The sequence below is a fragment of the Echinops telfairi genome, unplaced genomic scaffold (assembly GCF_000313985.2).
Source record: "Echinops telfairi isolate 266 unplaced genomic scaffold, ASM31398v2 ScPeMD7_7424;HRSCAF=8462, whole genome shotgun sequence".
Lineage (NCBI taxonomy): Eukaryota > Metazoa > Chordata > Mammalia > Afrosoricida > Tenrecidae > Echinops > Echinops telfairi.
In genome coordinates this window covers 21,214,152-21,234,452 of record NW_022111324.1, presented here as the reverse complement: position 1 = coordinate 21,234,452, position 20,301 = coordinate 21,214,152, and the positions used below count along the sequence as shown (strand labels likewise).

Genomic DNA, 20,301 nt, shown 5'->3' with positions numbered 1-20,301 from the left:
TATAGAGACATGACCAGAATCTGGAATTTTAAAATTTGTGTTCTTCCATTACCTCTCATTTTCTTTGATTAAAACACACACATACAGACACTGCCAAACTGAAAGGATTAATCACTATAGGACACCATTAAGGTTTTTAAAAGGTTTTTGAAAATGTATTCACTTGTCCCTTAAGACAATTTACCCATTCTTTGTCATGATTTCAAGAAACTGCCTCACTCTACCCAACTCCCCTCCCCTCCATGGCTCTTATTAAAGGGGTTACTTATGCAACTATATTTGTCACATATTCTTCTCAGGGAGCACTCATACATTAATTTGAGCCCCTCAGATTCTCTGGCTTGTCGTTTAAGTCACGAAGGGGTGGTCACTAATGCTCAGCAAGCTCACAGTGGAGGCGCAGATGGCATGGCTGCTGAGATCCCCACGCAGAACCAGTCTTCACAGTTCCCATTAGACATTGCTGTATTTTCCTACAACCACCCCACTTCTCCTTTTCTTTTGCTGGTAAGATACAGTTTTCATTGGTTGCAAATAAAACAATTGCTACCAACATGCATGGCTATCTCCACTTCAAATTGCTAAAATGTCAAGTAGCTAAAATCAAACCCATCACCACGAGGCCAATTCTGACCTTACTATCCTACATAGTTTCTGAGACTTTAAATCTGTGGTTAGCAGGCCAACATCTAACCCATACCACCTTAAAAGTCAACATAAACACATCTAGATATAAAAACTTGAGCTATCATTTTGTACTTAAATTCTTTTTTGGGGAAAGATACATGAGCTGAAAGAATGAAGTGATATTTTTACTAGTACTTGGAAGAGTTCTCAAAGAACTTTTGTGATACAATGGGTTACGTGTTGGGCTGCTAACTACAAAGCTTAGGTTTTCTGCTCCTGCAAAGATTTATAGCCTCAGAAATCCGAAGCAGAATTAGTGTCATAGAGTCATGTCGGAAACTTGGTGAGAGTGGAGTTGGTATGGTTAATTCTACTTCCAAAATATTTCTTTTCACCTACAGCATTATTTGGATAGACTACCCTCTAAGAAAACATACAAAGGTGTTTAAGGAAACTTACTAGCTTTTAAGAAAATTCAAACTCCAAGCCTCATTGTAGGAAGACTTCACCATTTCCCAGCCTCCCCTTTTAAAATTCACTTTGCCCTTGTAAAAGACCTCACTAATGACTTTCTGTAGTAGTCACCTAATCTGGTGTCAATTTAAGGATTGTGTGGGGGTGGAGTCTAGGCTGTCAATCTGGAGATAGCCAATGAGACTTAAGAGTGGGCATGGCCTTCTCCTGAGAATTCTGGGAAACCTGGTACTTCCTCCTTGGAGGAGGAAGACACTTCTCTGCTACTTCCTGGGAGACATTGTAGAAGACAAGCCACAAGGATGCAACCAGACCTCGGAAGCCAGAGACCCCTGCCAGTGCTGAGATGCTTGCAACGCCACTGGACCCAAAGGCTTTCTACCCCTTGGCTTGTGACCTTCTTGCCTTTAGCTTCATTGCATGTGTTTCGTGAGTCTGAAGAGGACTTCATAGATTGGTATCTGACATATGGGCTAATATCGGACTTACGGACTTGATCTAGACTGGGCTGTTTTCTCCATGTTCAATTGCTCTTCCTTATACATGTGTCCATGGATTTGTTTCTCGTCTATCCAGACTAACACACCTTCTTCTCCACCAGGGAAGGGCCAGTTTCTTACCACTTAGTCTTCTTTATTCATGTTATGTGCGATTGAGTAGATTCTTAAGTCACCTTGTAGCACTGAATAGAACTACCTCATTGAATTTCTTAGGCTATAATCTTAACAGGAGCAGATCAGTAGGTCTTTACTCCCCCAGTGGTGCTCATTGATTTAAACCACACTTTCAGATAGCAGCAGCAGGATTCACCATTGCACCATGCATATGACACTCCCACCCCCAGGCATATGGTGTCAGTGTATTAATTGCTTTGATAATACAGGATGAGTGGAGCACCTAAATCAGTATTAGGGGGAAGGGAATTAGGGGATACTTCAATGATCTTGACTAAAAAACTAAGGCCTTTAAACTCAAGTAAGTGAGCAGAGGAGGAGATAAGGGGAAGGGCAAAAAAGGAAACTCTTCCCAAAGTGTCTAAAAACATGCAGAAGACAAAAGCTCAATGTGCTTAAGCATTGTTAGATTTTGGTCATACTTGTGGAATACATGGGTGGAGTCCAATCTGGCAATCAGAACACAACCTAATGACTTCTCCTTGGGGGTGTGGCCTATATGAGATGCTGGGGAGAAATGGCCTTCTGCCCCTTCTTCCTGCTTGATTGGATCCTGCTTCTGGCTTCCTGACACTCTAATTTGTTGGTGTCCTACTGACTTTGGACCCCTGAGACCCTAAACCCACCAGTCTGATCTCCCAGCTTCCTGCTTTACTGGCTAGCAACCGTGAAAGGGGTAGTGGTGGTGGAATCACAAGATAGCCCTCCAGCCAGCAACTAATCCATAGATATTTGAGTTGGACTGGGCTGGACTGCCTCCTTGATATAAAATTCTTTCATGAGTCTCACTCATTTTGTTTCAATAGAAAACTCTGCTAAACTTCTTTTAACAATTGAAAATTACATTTAAGAATTCTACTAGGCCTTAAGTGTAGCGTATGAAGTACTTTATGCTCAGGTGATGGCCTCACACTTCCCCCACCATCTAGAAGGGGCCTCAAGCACATGGGAACTTCTCTGAATCTAAGATGGAAAGGCATCAAGGCAGGCAGTTTTCTTTTCAAGTCAACAGCAACCCTCTGGGCTCAGAACTCATATCCATTCCAGACAGCTAACACGTTTCCTTACAGAAAGGTCTTACACACACCCACTGTACTTTTATCATCTTGATAACAGTGTAGCAGCACAGTGCATTATCTTTATAAAGTCACTGTTTCCTTACGCTGACATCATAAGGGCTATTAGCTGAAGATCCATGATCACAGGGAAACTGGACTTCAGAACTTTAGTGTAGGCATTAACTACAGGGTATTAATTATGCAAATTCTTACATCTCTGCAGCCCTTTTGATACAATGAATATAAAGGCTACTTCTACTTTTTATTTTGTTAATTAGAAGTTTAGGAAACTTCTTTGAAGATCAGAAAATCACTGAAAAGAATATAAATTACATTTGTGAAAATATGGCAGATCATTGCTGTACTGATGGTTTTCCTGGGCCAGAATTATTACCAAAGTCACAATATGGCAGTATTCTAGAGATCCTGTAGTTTCTATTTTCAAGCTGGTGGCTTACTAAAATTTCTTTCAGAAAGGATTACAGAATAGTATGAACAGAAAATGAACAATGTTTTGGACAGCAACTATCTCAAATATAGATGCTCATGAGTATGCCTTCTCATTTGGGACAAAAATTGATTCTTGCAGGGTAGAAAAACTCAACTCTGTATTTATAAAGCATATACAAGTAGTATTGACAGATAAACACTGTATATGTTATTAAAATGTCATGAGGAACTGTTAGGTAAAAAGATCTTAAAAGGCACTTCTGTAGGTGACCATGAAATGTTTGAGAAACATGGCTCTAGACATTCTTTCAAGACTTTCATGTCTGAAGTACATAAAATTCACTATTAGGCACAGGAATAGCCAAGTAAACATAATTTTAGTAATAATTAAAAATCCCTAGATGAAATAGATACTGCAATTTATTCTATTTTTAGCCAATATACTTGAGAATGGCTCCAACCTTTTCGGTCTTTGTTACTCCTAGGAAACTAGAAGAAGTCATGAAAATTGTTCCTGCATAACGAAAGCTGAAAAAGAAAAAGTTTACGAATCATTAAACTTACCACACATACAGAGTAAAAACCAAAAGAAGCATAATTTATTTAAATCACTAAAATAGCTTCTAAGTCATTAACAGATCGGTGCGTAAAATTTATTTTTCCTGAAAGATAATTATTGTCACTTTAAAATTATTTTGGTTAGTGAAACATTTAATAAAAACTTTTACTTCTCAATATATTGTTCGTACAAATTAAGCTTTTAAAAAACTCCTGTTTTAGAATCTTCTGTAAGTAAATCAGATGATCTGTTGACAGAAACAATTTAGAGTAAGGGGTCAAAATGTATGAATACTGGTAGTTGTAGTGAAAGACACTGGACCAATCTCTATGTATAGGTGGTGGACTGCTGAGAGGTAAATAATGAAGGCAATGACTAGCTCTATGCTTTAAAAACAATTATGTTCATTTAAGAGCTTATGGATAAAAAAATGAAAGAAAAAATATGTCATCTAGAATCATAAGATTCTAAGAAAGCCAGAGGAGTTGACAGATCAGAAAGCTCAGTTATAGATGCAAAGTTATGATTGAAATATTATACTAGTACAGAAATATATTTTAACATTCTTCATATGTGGGAAAGTTCACTTTCTTTTTGGCTTGAGGCACTCAATGAAATTTATCATGTGCATAATAAACCTTCCTATTGACTCTAGAGCATATTAAAGGACTTACAGTGCAACAGTAGACATGTAAAAAATTAAATCCTTCTTCAACAGCTTAGAAAGCCAGCTAACAAAAGATTTATCAATTCCTGAAATTATATTCTCTTATTTAAAACCTTTAGGACATTTACACACCCTTATGAGTCAGGTGGGTAAATATACTAAACTTCATGGTATATATATATATACATAGATACATGCTTCAAAAATCCTTGGGTAAACCAAGAATTGATTGAAGAGGGTGGTGGTGGAAGACACATAAGAAACAAGTCCCACCATAACTCACGAGAGAACAGAGCCGTTATACTCAAAAGATTTTGACTAATCAAAGTCTCAGTGGCTTACTGTAACATTTCAAAGACCTTTCCCCCCTTACCCCCCACAATTTCTCTTTCCCCTTGCCTCCTCCTGCCCCACCTCCAAATACAAAGAAAAAACCCCACAAACACCTAGATGACCTTTCTTGGTCTTTGTTCCTATACAGTGTGTACTAAGGAACGCAGACCTAAGTGCTGCAAAAAAGAACAAGCTAGGAAAACCCGCAGCTGCATCTAAGAAGTGCCTTACTAGTAACGCAATAAACTTTCTGAAAACCCAAATAAAAATTTGGAAGCATCACAGGAAATCTTAACCCCTCCTGCTGGTCATGCCCTATCAATAATCTAGAGTCTCTGAGGGGAGAATACCCTTAATATAGCTCTCAGTTGAAGTAGAGAAATGATTCTTTGAAGTGACAGATAATTAAGTTGAAAAAATGACCTTTCATGTTTACCCAAGGACCTAACTCTCTTTAAAAAGAAACTAGTTCTTTCAAAAAGAGCTCTGAATCCTGTCTCTGGTTAGAAAGACAAACATTCTCAGAACGAATGACATGATTTTATCTTCTCTCACTTATAAACAAATGCCCCTTTCCAAGGCATTTTCGGGTTGTACAGGCAGGACCAAGTGAGAAATCCGGCTCCAGAGTCCACTCAATTTGTCTGCATTCATATGATTGTAGGAGCTGGACGCGTCAGACGTGATGAACTTGACTCTGAGGAAATCCCGCACTTTTTCTTCAATTTCCTTTAGGCCTAGGCTGGTTTCAAGCGTCTCCTCCTCCAACAAGACGGTCAAGACTAAGGCTACATCTTTGAAGGCTGCATTTTCATGGTCACAATACTTGTAGAAGATCAAAGTAGAGCCGGCTGGCAGTAATTCAAAGTGGTGTACTACAGCTGCATTCTGGCCATTTCTGAACCCATTGCTCAGTTCCTGGTCTACCTCTTCCTTGACAGTATCACTATCCTGAGCAGCTTTGTCTGCTCCATTAATCCGGATAGCACGGACACTACGGAAGGAAGAATAGGCATCAGCAATTTGTTCACTCAGACACTTCAGTGCTTCCTCAGCATCTCGAGCAGCAGTGAGCAGCAAGATGGCCGGCTGAGGCTGAGGCTGGGAGCTGTTAAGGTGCTTTTCCAGGAATGTGAGGCTCCTTTTCCACAGCTTCTCATCTTGACCTTGGTACTTATTTCTAAGTTGTTCCATCTGGTTCTGGAATTGTTTAACAGCAGTGGTTTCTACCTCAGGAAGAGGGGTGAAATAAAAGATCGCAACCACTGAAATCCCCACGAGTAATAGTGGTAGCAACCACTTTATCTGGAAAAAGCTTGCTGTTTTGGGTTGTTCAGACCCTTCTGTTAAGAAAGAAAAAAAGGGCAAGTATCAATACCATTTTATTAGACTCAAGTGTGAGGGAATTTTAAACTATTGTTAGTCTTTTTTTTATCATGTAAAGGAAGATGGAATTTAAAAAAGAGAGCAGTTCACACACGCACAAATTAATTCTAAATAAAACATGTTCACGGCTCTATAATTAGTGGATGACTACGGATAGTTCTTTCAGTAATGCTTGCCTCAGTCTCGTTCAATACAAAGGCACAAAAAAAAGGACAATCCTCCATGAACTGTAATAGCTAGTTGAGCTTTAAGATAACCTATACTGATGACTTTTCGTGGTACATAAGTTAACACTAGTAACCACCTGACAAGTCATGCCTAATTGTTACTGGCAATGGTGTCAGCTTACTTTTATTTTACCTAGTGTTTTTCCACTAATAAAGCACTTTTCCACGATTCAATAATATTATAGGAACAATAGCTTTTGTTTTTGACTTGACTGTTTTGGACTTGGACTGCTTTGGCACTAGAGACCTCTCGGAGCAACCAGTCTTAGAGTGTGGTCTGTGGGCTCCCAAGGGCACCTGAAGACCCATTCAGGGTAGTTTTTCATGTCCTGGGTTAAATTTATTCCTAGGTTATTTTATTCTTTTAGATGTTATTTTAAATGGAATTTTTCCCTTAATTTCCTTTTGAGATAGCCCACTGCTGGCATATGGTAACCCCACTGATTTCTGTCTCTTTATTTTGCAGATTAGTGGGATAAAACAGAGTTCAGAAATGAATCCATACATCTATAGCTGTTTGACAAGGGTACTAAGTCCAACCACTGGGGAGAAAATAAGAATAATCTTATTACTGAATGGTGCTACAACTGATAACCAACCATAATATGCAAAAGAAAGAACTTACAGTCATCCTTCAAAGACTTAGATGCAAAAAATAAACCATAAAACTTTTAAGAGAAAACATAGGAGGAATGCTTCGCGACTGAATTTTTAACAGTGTGTTCTTAAAGTGACATTGAAATCTGAGCAATAAAAGAAAACATAGGTATATTAAATTTCCTCAAAATTAAAAACTCAGTTTCAGAGAACCTTATTAAAGTGAAGAGGGCGTCTACAGAATGGGGGGAAACTTTTGAGAATCATGTATCTGATAAGGGCTCAATATCTACAGTATATAAAGAACTTAGATGATCTAACAAAAAGACAAACAATCCAATAAAAAATTAGACAAGCAACTTGAACATAAATTTCACCAACGAAATAAAAATGGCCCAAATCATAAAAATATGTTCAATGTCAATTTGCATTAAGAAATTCAAATTAAAAGCACAGTTCAATATTACTTCACATTTACTAAGATGGTTATGATAAAAAATAATTAAAAACAGGAAAAAATTAAAACAAAGTATTGACAAGAATGCGGGAAAATTGGAATCCTCATCAACTATTGTAAAGTGGTAGAGTTGCTGTGGAAAACCTTTTAATGGTTCTTCAAAAAGCTAAATAAAAAATGATCATATAACCCAGCAATTCCACTCCTAGGTAGATAGCCCAAAACAATGAAAGTAGGAACACAGATGTTTGAACAACAATGTTCAGTGCAGCAGTGTTCACAATAGCCCTAAAGTGGCACTAGCCTAAGTGTCTATCAACAGATGAATAGATAGGCAATATGTGGGCACACAACATAGTTATTAAAAGCCATAACAGCAACATGCTATAACTTGGGCAAACCTTGCAACCATTAAGCCGACTAAAATAAGTAGATCATAAAAGTTCAAATATATATGAACCCTTTATATAAAATATCTAGATTGCACAACTCTTTTTATGGTACACAAATTATATATCAATAAAACTGTTAAAAGGCAAACAAAGAAAAAAGAAATATCTAGAATAGGCATTTTCCCCCAGTCGTTACCAAAGGCAAGTGGGAGGGAAGGAGGGAGGAGAAGCCACTTCCTAAGGGATCTTGAGCATCTGTTATGACTGACAGAAAAATGTGAAACAGAACATGAGATCCTGTGAGAATTAGAGCAACACCAAGCTAGTGGAGAGGAGGCACTAAGAGGTGGGAGAAGGGAGAAAGTGATGGCGGGGCAGGAGGAGGCAAAGGAAACAGAGGCAAGCTCTAGGAAGCAGAGGCACAGATAGGGAGATTAACAGAGGTGTGTACTTATGCAAATACATTAATCCATAGCAATACTGGTATTGACCTATGTACATATATTTATAAGGCAATACACTGAAGCTGCAGACAGGCCTTGGGTCTCGGCTCATAACTTCCCTAAATACAAGAAGACTCTGTTCTAACAAACAGGCATTCTGTGATGTTCACCCACCCACCCTACACGATCGCTGAAGACAAAATGGGTGCACAAGCAGATGTGGTGAAGACAGAGGATGGTGCCCGGCTATTAAAAGATACAGTGTCTGGGTCTTAAAGGCTTGAAGTTAAATAAGCGGCCACCCAACAGTGAAGCAACAAGCCCACGTGGAAGAAGCACACCAGCCAGTGCGATCGTGAAGTGTCATCAAGACTGAGAAATGGGCGTTAGAATATTCACAACAAATAGTAAACAAACAAAATACACTGGTGAAAATGGAGGGGGGTTGGAGCGGAAATCCAAAGCCCATCTGTGGACAATGGAACATGCCCCCCAGAGGGGTCACAGGGAGGGAGGGAGTCAATCAGGGTGCAGTAGAGCACTAATGGTCACACAATATACCTCTGATCACTGGAGGCCTCTTAACCCCATCCCTCACCCGGCTATCACGACCTCAGTGCTGCCTCCCAATCTAGATGGGGAGCATGTACATAGGTATAGGCAGAGATAAAACTCACAGCACATGGAACCCAGGAACAGGAATGGGAATAGTGATACCAGAAGGGTAGGGGAAGGGGGGAAAGGTGGGGAGGGAGGGGGGCACCGGTGGCAATGAACGGTATATAACCACATCCTGGCAAGCAAGTGGGAAGAACAACAGAAAGCAGAGGGGAAGGGAGACAGTGGTGGGTGTGAGATTTGAAAAGAATTAATCTACAATCTATCAGGGGACCACAAGGGTAGGGGGGAGAGGGGAGAAAAAAAAAGAGGAGCAGGTCCCAAGGGCTCAATGTAAAGTAAATGTCTAGAAAAGAACGATGGAATACATGTACTATTACGTCAGATACAACTGATGTATGGTTTGTAACAAGAGTTGTAAGAGCCCCCAATAAAATGAATTAAAAAGAGACTGAGAAAAATCTGAAACAGAACATGATGAACAGAATTGATAGTATTGAGTGATACATGTAAAAAATGTTGAAATGACAAATGTTTTGCTATATTTGTATTATCACAATTTCAAAAAATAAGACTTTTCAAATGGTGCACAAGAAAATTATTCTTATAAGTCAAGATAGGATTGACTTTTTCACTGTAAACTGAGAGTCACTATATGCTTCATCTTCAGGCATTCATGGCTTAAGGGGGGGGCACGAGATTACACTTAGCAATGTTTTTCATGAAACAGTTAAAAGAAATTATCCATTTTATTAAGTCTCAACCCTTGAGTACAAATCTGCAATGGACTGAACTGTCTTCCAAAAGGATATATATGCTCAAGTCCTAATCCCTGTAGTGGTGAATGTGACCTTGTTTGGAGCCCTGATTGGGCTGTTAACCACAAGGTCCATAGTTTGAAACCAGCAGCTGCTTCTTGGGATAAAGAGGAAGCTTTCTCCTTCTGTAAAAAGTTATAGTCTCAGAAAACCCACAAGAGCAGTTCTTTCTGTCCTATAGGGTGGTTAGGATCAGAATCTGCTCAGGAGCAGTGAGCAGTCAGTGAGTTAGGGTAGTAGGATTTTTCTTTGTACATATTAGTTAATGAATACGGAAGAGTAAGGTGGATTCTAAGACAAATATTTTCTGAGTGGCATTTTATAAAAGTGATCAAAGATGGAAAGACAGACACACACACACACACACACACACACACACAGAGTCAAGGCAACACGTGAGGGTCAGTCTATGAAAGAGACAAGGCAGGCTGGCACCAGCAAAGGAGGGGAGGCAAGGAGGGAGACAGAGAGGAAGACAGGGAGGGTATGGGAGTGCATGTACAGCTCTGACCTCTAGTTACCAGGTTGTGAGAAATAAGTTACTTCTCTTACTCCACTCACTTTGTGGTATTTTGTTACAGCAGTTCTAGGGAGACCAAAACATTATCTTTAATACTCTAAGAGATGGGGAAGTGCATGTAAAGCACTTTTGCTGCTGCATACCACCTTAAATTGGTTGTCTCTGACAAAGAACACTGTGTGGCTGAACTGCTAAACTGCTTTTTCTTCCACAGAGGGCCATTTTTATTTAAAAGAATAAGTGACAAACTACAGCTATTCAGACTTACAAATTTGGCAGATATATTCATGAAAATAAACAAAGTGAACCTATTACTTCTGGGAAAGTAACTGACAATATTTGTTACCAACTACAAAATTCATGCTTTCAAATGAAAACTAGAATATGGGAACATTAATCTGTCACTACAATCTGACACTTCTATTAAGTTTTGGGTTTTTCTATATTAGTGGTAACATTTAGCAAATGTGATCTTTTGATATTTCACTATGAGCTGGCAGATCACCAGATCATGAGGATAATGAAGAGGCCTAGAGAACTGAAGAGAGTTGCCGCCAGGCTCTACAGCAGGTATATGCTTCTGTGTAATTCAAATCAGCCCCAAAACTCTGGAAATTCCACTGGGTGATGTTAAGTGTTGTCTTTCCTGATTCATCAAAGGTCACTAGGTTAAGAGTATGAGTAATTTTATTTATAGTTATTTTTGCTCTATAAAGACAATAAAACGAAGGGGAAAACCAGATGCTATGTCAAATAGTTTGACAGTAAAGAACTAAAACTGCCAGTAAAAAAGAAAACATATTTCTACAATCTTTAAAATGAGGTTTTTCAAATGCCGTAATTTAAAAATTATTTTGTCATAAAAATTTTTAAAACAAATATGAACCACCAATTTTAGAGAATCCACTTAATAGGAACTGAAGACATGCTTACGTTGGCTGGAAGTTGATGGAGATTGGTTTCCAAATGCTGATTTCTGAATGTTGTCATCTAATTATAGGAGTTAAAAAAAAGACTATCAATTTATGTTTCAGGATCAGAGTGCTTAGTTTAACAGAGAAAGAAAATACAAATTCTGTTAAGACAAAACAAAACAAGACATCAGCCAGAAATAAGAAACAGCAGAATGTCCAAGTGCTTGAGAGGGAAGTCTCCTGGAGAACTAAGACCTGTTTTCCACAGAAGCTCACAGCCTGTGGTAGGCAGAGTACACACATACAGTGAAGACATAGATTGTGCAGGGAAGCCCTGAAGCATCGAGCTATTATCATTTAGTGAGTGGCACTGGTGAAACTGCTGGGACAAAGTTAAGATGACAAAGCAAATAGCCACAATCATTATAAAAGGAAAACATATCATACCATCTGAAACACTGCCATACATTGAATGCTTGCCTGGGGAAGATGCTGTAAAGGAGGGGGAAAGGACAACATGTGGATTATAGATTAAAATATTGCCTCTGAAAATCTTCTGACCATCTCAAATAATAATTTAAAAAGTACATATAAAAATTTCTTTCAGCATTTCTGTTAACGGACAAGTACTTCTGTGTTAGGTTTGTAGCTAAAACAGATCTCAAAAATAATTTCCTCACAACCCCATCCACACTCTACTCTCATCATCACCTTAAGTTTGAATTATCCCATCCCTCTTAATGTGGTAGCAGGCTGTAGCTGTGATACCTAAGAGGGAAGACAGAGGGTCAGGGCTCAGACTGAGGGCTGGCTGAGTTGCCTCTCTTCTGACCTACTCTTATTACTGGTTCATTGTCTAATGTTTTGTTACCTTTCTGTATATAAACGGCTTTCCTAGTGTTTATCAACAGCTCTCATTTGAGAAACACTGGGTTAAACTGGAGGAATAAAATTAGCAGGGAAAAGATACAGAAATAGCTTCACTTTGGTCAAATGACCATAAAACAAAATAAAAAAGCCAAATGTCCTCAACTCCAATTCCAAGAGAAATATTTTTCAATGACTAGTTTAGACTCGGGAACATCATTTAAAAGGCTTCTAAGTGAGGTCACCAAAGATAAGACTGAATTACGGAAAAAAGAAAAGTCATTTAGCTGCTTATTTTACTTCACTCCATGGACACAAAGACCAAATGAGATCATATATATGGATATATATAATGTAAAGCTTTCTCAATGACAATGTTATTGATAAAGAATAGCAAAATAATAGTTTTTATATAACATGTATAGTATCTACGATTATTCAAAAAACACATACACACACTCAGCAGTATATATATTGCTGAGGCAGGACATTGACTAGAAGGCAATGTCTAGCCCTCTAGTGCTAATTAATTGCAAATGAGCATTAATAATTATATGGTGCTAGATTTTTAGAATTTATATTCACATACACATAAAATCATCTGAGTCTTAAACTAACCCAGTTATACCAAATCAAACTCACTGCCACCGAGTCAATTCCAACTCACAGCAATCCTACAACAGGATAGACCTCGTGGGTCTCTGAGACTGCGACTCTTTACTGCAGACCTTATGGCGAGCAGCCTAACCGTAACTACTACAGCACCAGGACTCCCTCTTTAGGAGCAAGAAACAGTCTCCTCTCTCGCCATTGTCTTATCACCTGGGAAAAGGAAAAAGCAGACAGCAGTTCTACCTTTCTGAAAAGGTCAGGGCAGTGGTTCTCAACCTTCCTCATGCCGTGACCCTTTCATACAGTTCCTCATGCTGTGGTGAGCCCCAACCATAAAATTATTTTCATTGCTACTTCATAACTCTAATTTTGCAAGTTATGAATCGGGCGACCGCTGTGAGAGTCGTTCGACCCCCAAAGGGACCACAACCCACAGGTTGAGACCCGCGGGGTTAGGGTGACAGCAGAGTAACAGTAATGATCTAAAGTGCCTTCAAGAGGGAGACGTCGGACAGGGCAAGACGTGACAAAATAATGTTATAAATTACCAAGGGCTCATGAGGGAGGAGGGAGTGGCGAGGGAGGGGGAAAAATGAGGAGCTTTTGTCAGGGCTTAAGTGGAGAGCAAATGTTTTGAGAATGATGAGGGTAACGCATGTATAAATGTGCTTTATACAATTGATGTATGCGTGTATTGTGATAAGAATTGTATGCACCCCCAATAAAATGATTAAAAAACACACATACAGCTTGCAAAAGAAACATCCTTCAAAAGGGAAAAGAAAGGGATAAAAAGGAATTTAAATAAATAAATAAAGTGCTTTTACGTTTTAAAACAACCTGGTCCAAAAATGACTTTTTGGCCTCACTTACTTAAGCAAGGAGAAATGTACAGTTAAGACATAGAAGAAATTTGGAATGTTAAGAAAAAGATCTAAAAATGGTTTTACACTGAAAAGAAATCGATGAGAAAGCTGTTTGAGAGAACTCACTGCATTCTTCTACTCACACTGGAAATATTTTCTTTCTGTTCATTGTCCTTTCCTCAAAGTTCTTGAATGTTTAAAAGGCCTAAGAAAGTCTGTTATGTGCACCTTAAAATGCCTGCATATTTCTCATATCTTACTTCTACACAACTCTCAAAGCCCAATATAATATCTACAGCAGATGGTCATTAACCAGTGTACAAATATTTGTCATACTATATACTTACGACAAAGTAGAAACAGAAACAGAAAAAAAATACATTATCAATTTAGCAACTAAACTCTATTTCTGCATCCCACAATCAGATCTCCAATACAATTACATATTCTTCTGCACGGAATTTGTACAGTACCTTATTAGAGGAAACAAAAATCACACATTTTTGAAAACAATGTGTACTACTTCACTTATCTGGAAGCTTTTTACCTGTTATTAATTATCCAGAATGTGTATACAGTTAAGAAGTAAAAAATAACCTACGAGTTTTTCACAGAATACATATGGAAACTTGTGCATTCTTACTTCCAAGAGTGTCTCTCAGGTCCCCAATTAAAGTTAATTTTAATTATTTTATTCTGGCTAGAAACATAATCATAATAAATTAAATTATGAACATTTGATTTTCTTAAGTTTATCAGCTCAGAAGGACCATACTGTACAAAGAAATCTTATAACAGTAAGCACGTAGCACAGTAAGAAATGCCAGTCACCAAAAAGGCCGGGGTGAAAGTACTACTTCAGTTTTATACTGTTGGGGAATTCACTTAAATGTGGGGAAAACTTCTGTGTGTTAACACTGGGAAAAATATGAATTATGAGCTTTATCACTTTACTGGTGGAAAAACAATGCCACCAGGGCTAACTTGTCCAGTTACGGAGCTAGTCATTTCATAAGTATCATAGACTAAATTGTGTCCCCAACAAACATTTGTGTCAAATTAGCCAGGCTGTGATTCTCAGTCTGATGATGTCATATGGCAGTTATAAGATGACACAATCACACTTGTGTTGTGATCTGGCATTATTGGCCAATAGCAGGACTCTAAGGTGTGACACAACACCTTTAATCGGGTCACAGTTCTGGCCTAATGTAAGTGGAACTTTCCTGGGGTGTACCCTGCTTTACTTTACTAGAGCTACAGAGGGAAGCCCTGCTGGTATAATGGTTATACGTTGGTCTGTGATCTGCATGGTCTGCAGTACGAAACCACCAGCAGCTCTACAGGAGAAAGACTGGGCTCTTTTTATTCCCATCAACAATTAGTCTTGGAAATCCATAAGGGGTCACTATGAGTCAGCACTGACTCTGTGGCAGTGAGTCTGGTTTGGTTTTTCAAGATAAAGGGAGAGAGAAGAGCATGGAGGAGGGGGGACTTTTTAATATCACCAAGACAAAACAGGCAGGAACGGAGTGCATCCCCTTGGATCTAGGATCCCTCTACTGAGAGCCTCCTAGACCAAGGGGAAGAGCGATGCCAAGAAACAGAGATCCCTAATGAACTCTAGGCCCAGAGATGTTAAAAGAGAGCTAGGGTCCTGAATGGAGACTTCTAGCTTCCTAACCTGTGAGAAAACACCTTTGTCTGTTAAAGCCATCTGACAGTCGTATTTCTGCTGTAGCAGCATTGCTTAAGACAGTGGTTTTCAACTTTCCACATGCTGTGACCCTTTAATACAGTTCCTCATGTTGTGGTGACCCCCCAACCATAACATTATTTTTGTTGCTACTTCATAACTGTAAATTTGTGCTTATGAATTGTCAAGTAAATATCTGCTATGCAGGATGTATTTTCATTAACAAATTGGACAGAATTAAAACACAGTGATTAATCACAAAAACAATATGTAATTATATATTGTGAAATATTTATTTCTAATGACAAATAAATGAAATTTTGTCATGAAGCCTGGTGTAGCATGGCTAACAGTCTACACGCTGGATACTCATATGTGGGCGTATCTGCATGTGGGCAGACCTGCCTGGAGACGGATAGAGGAGCCGTGTCTCTTTCCTAAGACCATCGGAAATATGTGTTTTCCGATGGTCTTAGGTGACCCCTGGTGAAAGGGTCGTTCAAGCCCCCAAAGGAGTTGCGACCCACAGGTTGAGAACCACTGCCTTAAGACGATGAGCAAGAACTGTTAACACTGGGGATTTTTATCTAAATAGAAGTAAAAGGATACCTGATGTCCTCAACACCTATTGTGGTTAATAGGATAAGGGTCACTTTAGGCAGAGAATGTGCATGGATTTTTAAAGTATAGGTAAGATTACTTTTGGACACATTTTGATAGAAATTATGATAGGCACCAAATTCAAATTATTGTTTCATCACATTATTTTTTAAATTCTGTGACAGTTTATCCTAAACCTCAAAATAAAAACATAATTTGTAGCTTTCAGCCTTCAATTCTTAAAAGAATGGGTATGTAAAGAAGCCACTCCAAATGACTAGAAGCTGCATACATAAACAAAAAAATAATACTGTCAGATTTGAATTTCATTCTATGATGTACTGCTGTTAGAACTGTCAACTTGTCAAACCCAGAGCTGCCATCTGCTGGTTTGCTCATGCACAATTCACCTCCTGACAGCCCATGAAAATAAAATTCACCAACCAGTAGCAATATCTGTTCTAGATACATGAGATCACAATGTAAATGCTTTACCTGAATAGCTAAGTATTTTTACATATTAATAATCAAGAAAAACACAGTATATAAATTTGAAAACTATTTAAAAAATAAGTAGCGATTCATTCACTTACTTTGTATCCTATTCCTTATTCTTGGGGTTTGTTCGACCCATTCTTGCAGGTTTTTTTGATATCCTGAACCTGGAGCAAATAGATTTATTAAAGTATCTTTTCACATACTTTGACAATTTATATCATGTTCTAGTGTTTTAGGTTAAATCTCACAGAAAGGCAGAGTGAAACAGGGTAAGAAAACATAAAAAATAGCCTCAGAAATGAAAGTTAACTTCAAAGGATCAAACTTGGGAGGATGAAATACTTCCCACACCCCAACGGGCAGCACATAAGCATCACCTGCCAGAAAATGCTGTGCAGAAGTTCTCTGGTCTATTGAGAATGAATCCATTAACACTTCATCAGATTTTAGTGTTGCTTAAGAGTAATAATAAAAAAATAACCACTCAAATCAGATGTTGCATTTTAGTCTACTGACTGCTTGGCTACTGACACTCCTTGACTATGTATGCTCAGAGGGAAAGGATCAGAAGCTTACTCTATGTGACGATCCTGCACATGGAGTTCTGGCAGATTTGTTCCCCCTTTGACACATCTAAAAGTACTCATATTAAAAAAAAATTTGAAGAGGAAATGCATGTGGATGAAGCTTCCTGTGAATCCCCTTCTGAACACTGACTAGGGATGTGAATAGCCTTGCTATCACATGGAATACATTACAAAGTGGATTCAGAGAGATGGAACTAAGTTAAAATCTAGCACCCTATCTTTTGATCTCCTCTTTGACTCATTTTAAAGTTGTTCTAGTTTTCAGTATTTTCTTTCCAACCAAGGTTGTCTTTATTTTCTATTGTTAGCTTTTCTTTTCACTTTGTTTTGTATTTTTAAATGTTTATCAGCATATGAAATCCAGGATGGGTGAATCTATAGATAAGAGCTAGTAACTGGATTCAGGGTTCTTTATGGTTAGGTTGGGAGAAATGGGGAGGTATTAACAGAAAAAGAAAATTTCTAAAATTAATTCTGGTAATTATTGTACAACACTTCGAATACGATTAAATTACTGAACTGTATGATATTTAGATTGCAATAAAATGGTTTATAAAAATAGGTATACCTTCACAGAAAATATTTATTCTTCTATTATTGAGTTATAGGCTTTAAATAATTCCTGAAAGATGAATTGGCATACGTATACTAAAAATAATTAATTAATAATTTATTCTTGCAAATAAATGATTTGTGGTAAAATATCCCTGATCTATTTTAACATAGCACAGTATATGTCTGGTGGATAAAAAGGCAAAGAAAGTAAAATGTCCTTATTAGGACCTTACATTGGCAGAATACATAATAATTTGAACTAATGGACTGAAAAAAGAGCAAATCACCAATCACTTACTCTGCACTCCAGGTTGCTTATCATGAGCTGTTGTGAAATCCAAGGCTAAAATAGAAAGAGGGATAAAGCCAAGGAATATTTTGAAATAAAAAACATAAACATTTTGTTACTTACTCATGAGCACCGAAAACCAAAAATTCAGAAGTTTTTACTCCCCCGCACTATCATGACCCCAATTCTACCTTACAAATCCGGCTAGACCAGAGGATGTACTCTGGTACAGATAAGAGCTGGAAACACAGGGAATCCAGGACAGATAAACCCCTCAGGACCAATAATGAGAGTAGCCATACCAGGAGGGAAAGGGAAAGGTGGGGGGAGAAAAGGGGTAGCGATCACAATGATCTACATATAACCCTTCCCAGGGGGCCAGAAAACAGAAAAGTGGGTGAAGGGAGTCATCGGTCAGTGTAAGACATGAAATAATAATAATTTATAAATTATCAAGGTTTCGTGAGGGAGTAAAAAAATGAGGAACTGATACCAAGGGCTCAAGTAGAAAGAAAATGTTTTGAGAATGATGATGGCAACAAATGTACAAATGTGGTTGACACAATGGTGATGAGTTGTACGAACCCCCAATAAAATGATTTAAAAAAAAGGTGTTATCACTCACAAATCCCAAACAGACAATTATAACTTCTCATTTTCAAAACTTCAAAATGTTCAGGAATTGGATAAAAAAAATCAGATTTAGAATCAATATCATTAAAATAGCTGCAATGTATTAAATGTTTATCAGGTGTCACATAAAATTTTACTTCATTCTCATTCCCTCTGGATGTCCTAGATGGATTTATTAGCTGAGTAATGCAAACAGTTTACTGTTGGCACTTGGAATGCTAGAGGTTGGAGTTCTACCCAGAGGCACCTTGGACGATCTACTTCCAAAACCCAGCCATGGAAAACCTGATGGAGCACAGCTCTACTCAACACATGTGGGGTCACCAGGAGTTTGAATTGATGTGATGGCAACTAGACTTTATTACATAAGCATATTAGTAGATTTAGACAGTAGCTACAATGTGAAAGATATGACTTCAAGTTTTAGAGAGGTATTTAAAGACAATTTATAAAAAGATACAATGGAATAATTACAAAAGGATGTTAAAACATTAACAATTACAACAAAGTTGATCTCCAAATGTGTCAAGGAGTTAGTTCTAACAACTTATTTGTAAACTTGGAAGTTTTACAAATAAATACATATATGAAACATATAATGTATAAAAAATAATCTAAACATATTTTTTGAGTAAAAATGAAATGGTAGCTGTAAAATAATTCTAGAAATGTCTAACTTATTCTTCCACATTTGTTTACAGACTTATCAACACAATTCTTTAAAAATGAGGCTTCTAAGTTTGTTAAGAAACAATAAAAAAATGGAATTAAAAATAAACTAAAGCAACAAAACAGAATTAAGGGATAACAGAATTTTCCCACACTTTCTGAAGAGCCCCCCATTACTAAAAAAAGAAAATCTTGACTTTAATTCTAAGCACTTTTTCCAAATGCCTATGAATTAAGGTTGCATGTTATAATCAATGTTGTGTCCTGGTTTAACTAGATGGGAGCTTGTTCTCTTTCAGGGATACATAAAATCATTGGAATCTTAGATTCCTTGGATCTTAACCACCTATTTGTGAATTTACAAAGAACCAACTCATTTTTCATTGGTGAACAGAATTCCATTGTATGGGTGTATCATCGTTTATATAAGTAGGTATATTTAAGAGCTTCTAGAGATCATAGTGGTAACACAGGACAAACAGATATAAATGGATTCAAAGAATAATTCTTCACTAATGTATTTGTCAGTACCTTATTTTACTTTTTCTATATTTCAGTTTAAACAAACCCAGGTGCCTACTAAAAACTAACTAAATATATACAAGGGGACTTTCTTTTAATTTTTCCATAAACGTTTTGAAGCACCTGTGTATTTAAAATGGATTTTTAGGAAAACACTGATTATTAAAAAAAAGAAAAACACTCATTATGAAACAGAATGCTAAATGCCTTTTCTCTATTTTAACAGAGGTGATATGGAAGGAAAAAAATACTTGGAAATTTTATACAAATAAATATATTTTAGGTGATTAATGTAAATTCTGATATTTTATTCAAATACAAAAATGAAACACAACCTCCTATGTCTGTTCCTAATACATATCTCCTGTAGAAAGGCTACAAAATATAAACTTTACAGTAAAATAAAAAAGTCAACAAAGTTTCTACCAAAGTCACCAGTTTCAACTATTGTTGAAATTTAACTATATTATTTACCCATCTGTTTTTTGTTGAACTCAAATTCAGGCCGAGGTACACACGAGTAACCCAAGAAGTGAATTCCAAGAGAAAATATGTGATGAGTTAGTTTAGAATTCACACCAGAGACACAGTGTGGGAATTGCACCTGATCTGATCCCACCACACTGAGGCACAGCACTGGGGGAGTGCAGCGGAAACAGCAAGGGAATGGAGCAGCAAGGTCCCCAGGGAATG

General features: G+C 37.6%; 1 protein-coding gene across 1 annotated transcript in view; it reads right to left on the bottom strand.

Annotated features, from left to right (window-relative positions):
- Positions 1-3,860: 3,860 nt before the first annotated feature.
- TOR1AIP1 (torsin 1A interacting protein 1) overlaps positions 3,861-20,301 on the bottom strand; it is a 43,296-nt gene continuing 26,855 nt past the window's right edge. The window contains exons 8-12 of the mRNA XM_045297980.1: positions 17,794-17,838; positions 16,449-16,517; positions 11,662-11,706; positions 11,234-11,290; positions 3,861-6,185 (exon numbers count right to left, since the gene is read on the bottom strand). Coding sequence (XP_045153915.1) covers positions 5,398-6,185; positions 11,234-11,290; positions 11,662-11,706; positions 16,449-16,517; positions 17,794-17,838 — 1,004 coding nt within the window. The 3' untranslated portion in view covers positions 3,861-5,397. The remainder of the gene's footprint in view (positions 6,186-11,233; positions 11,291-11,661; positions 11,707-16,448; positions 16,518-17,793; positions 17,839-20,301) is intronic.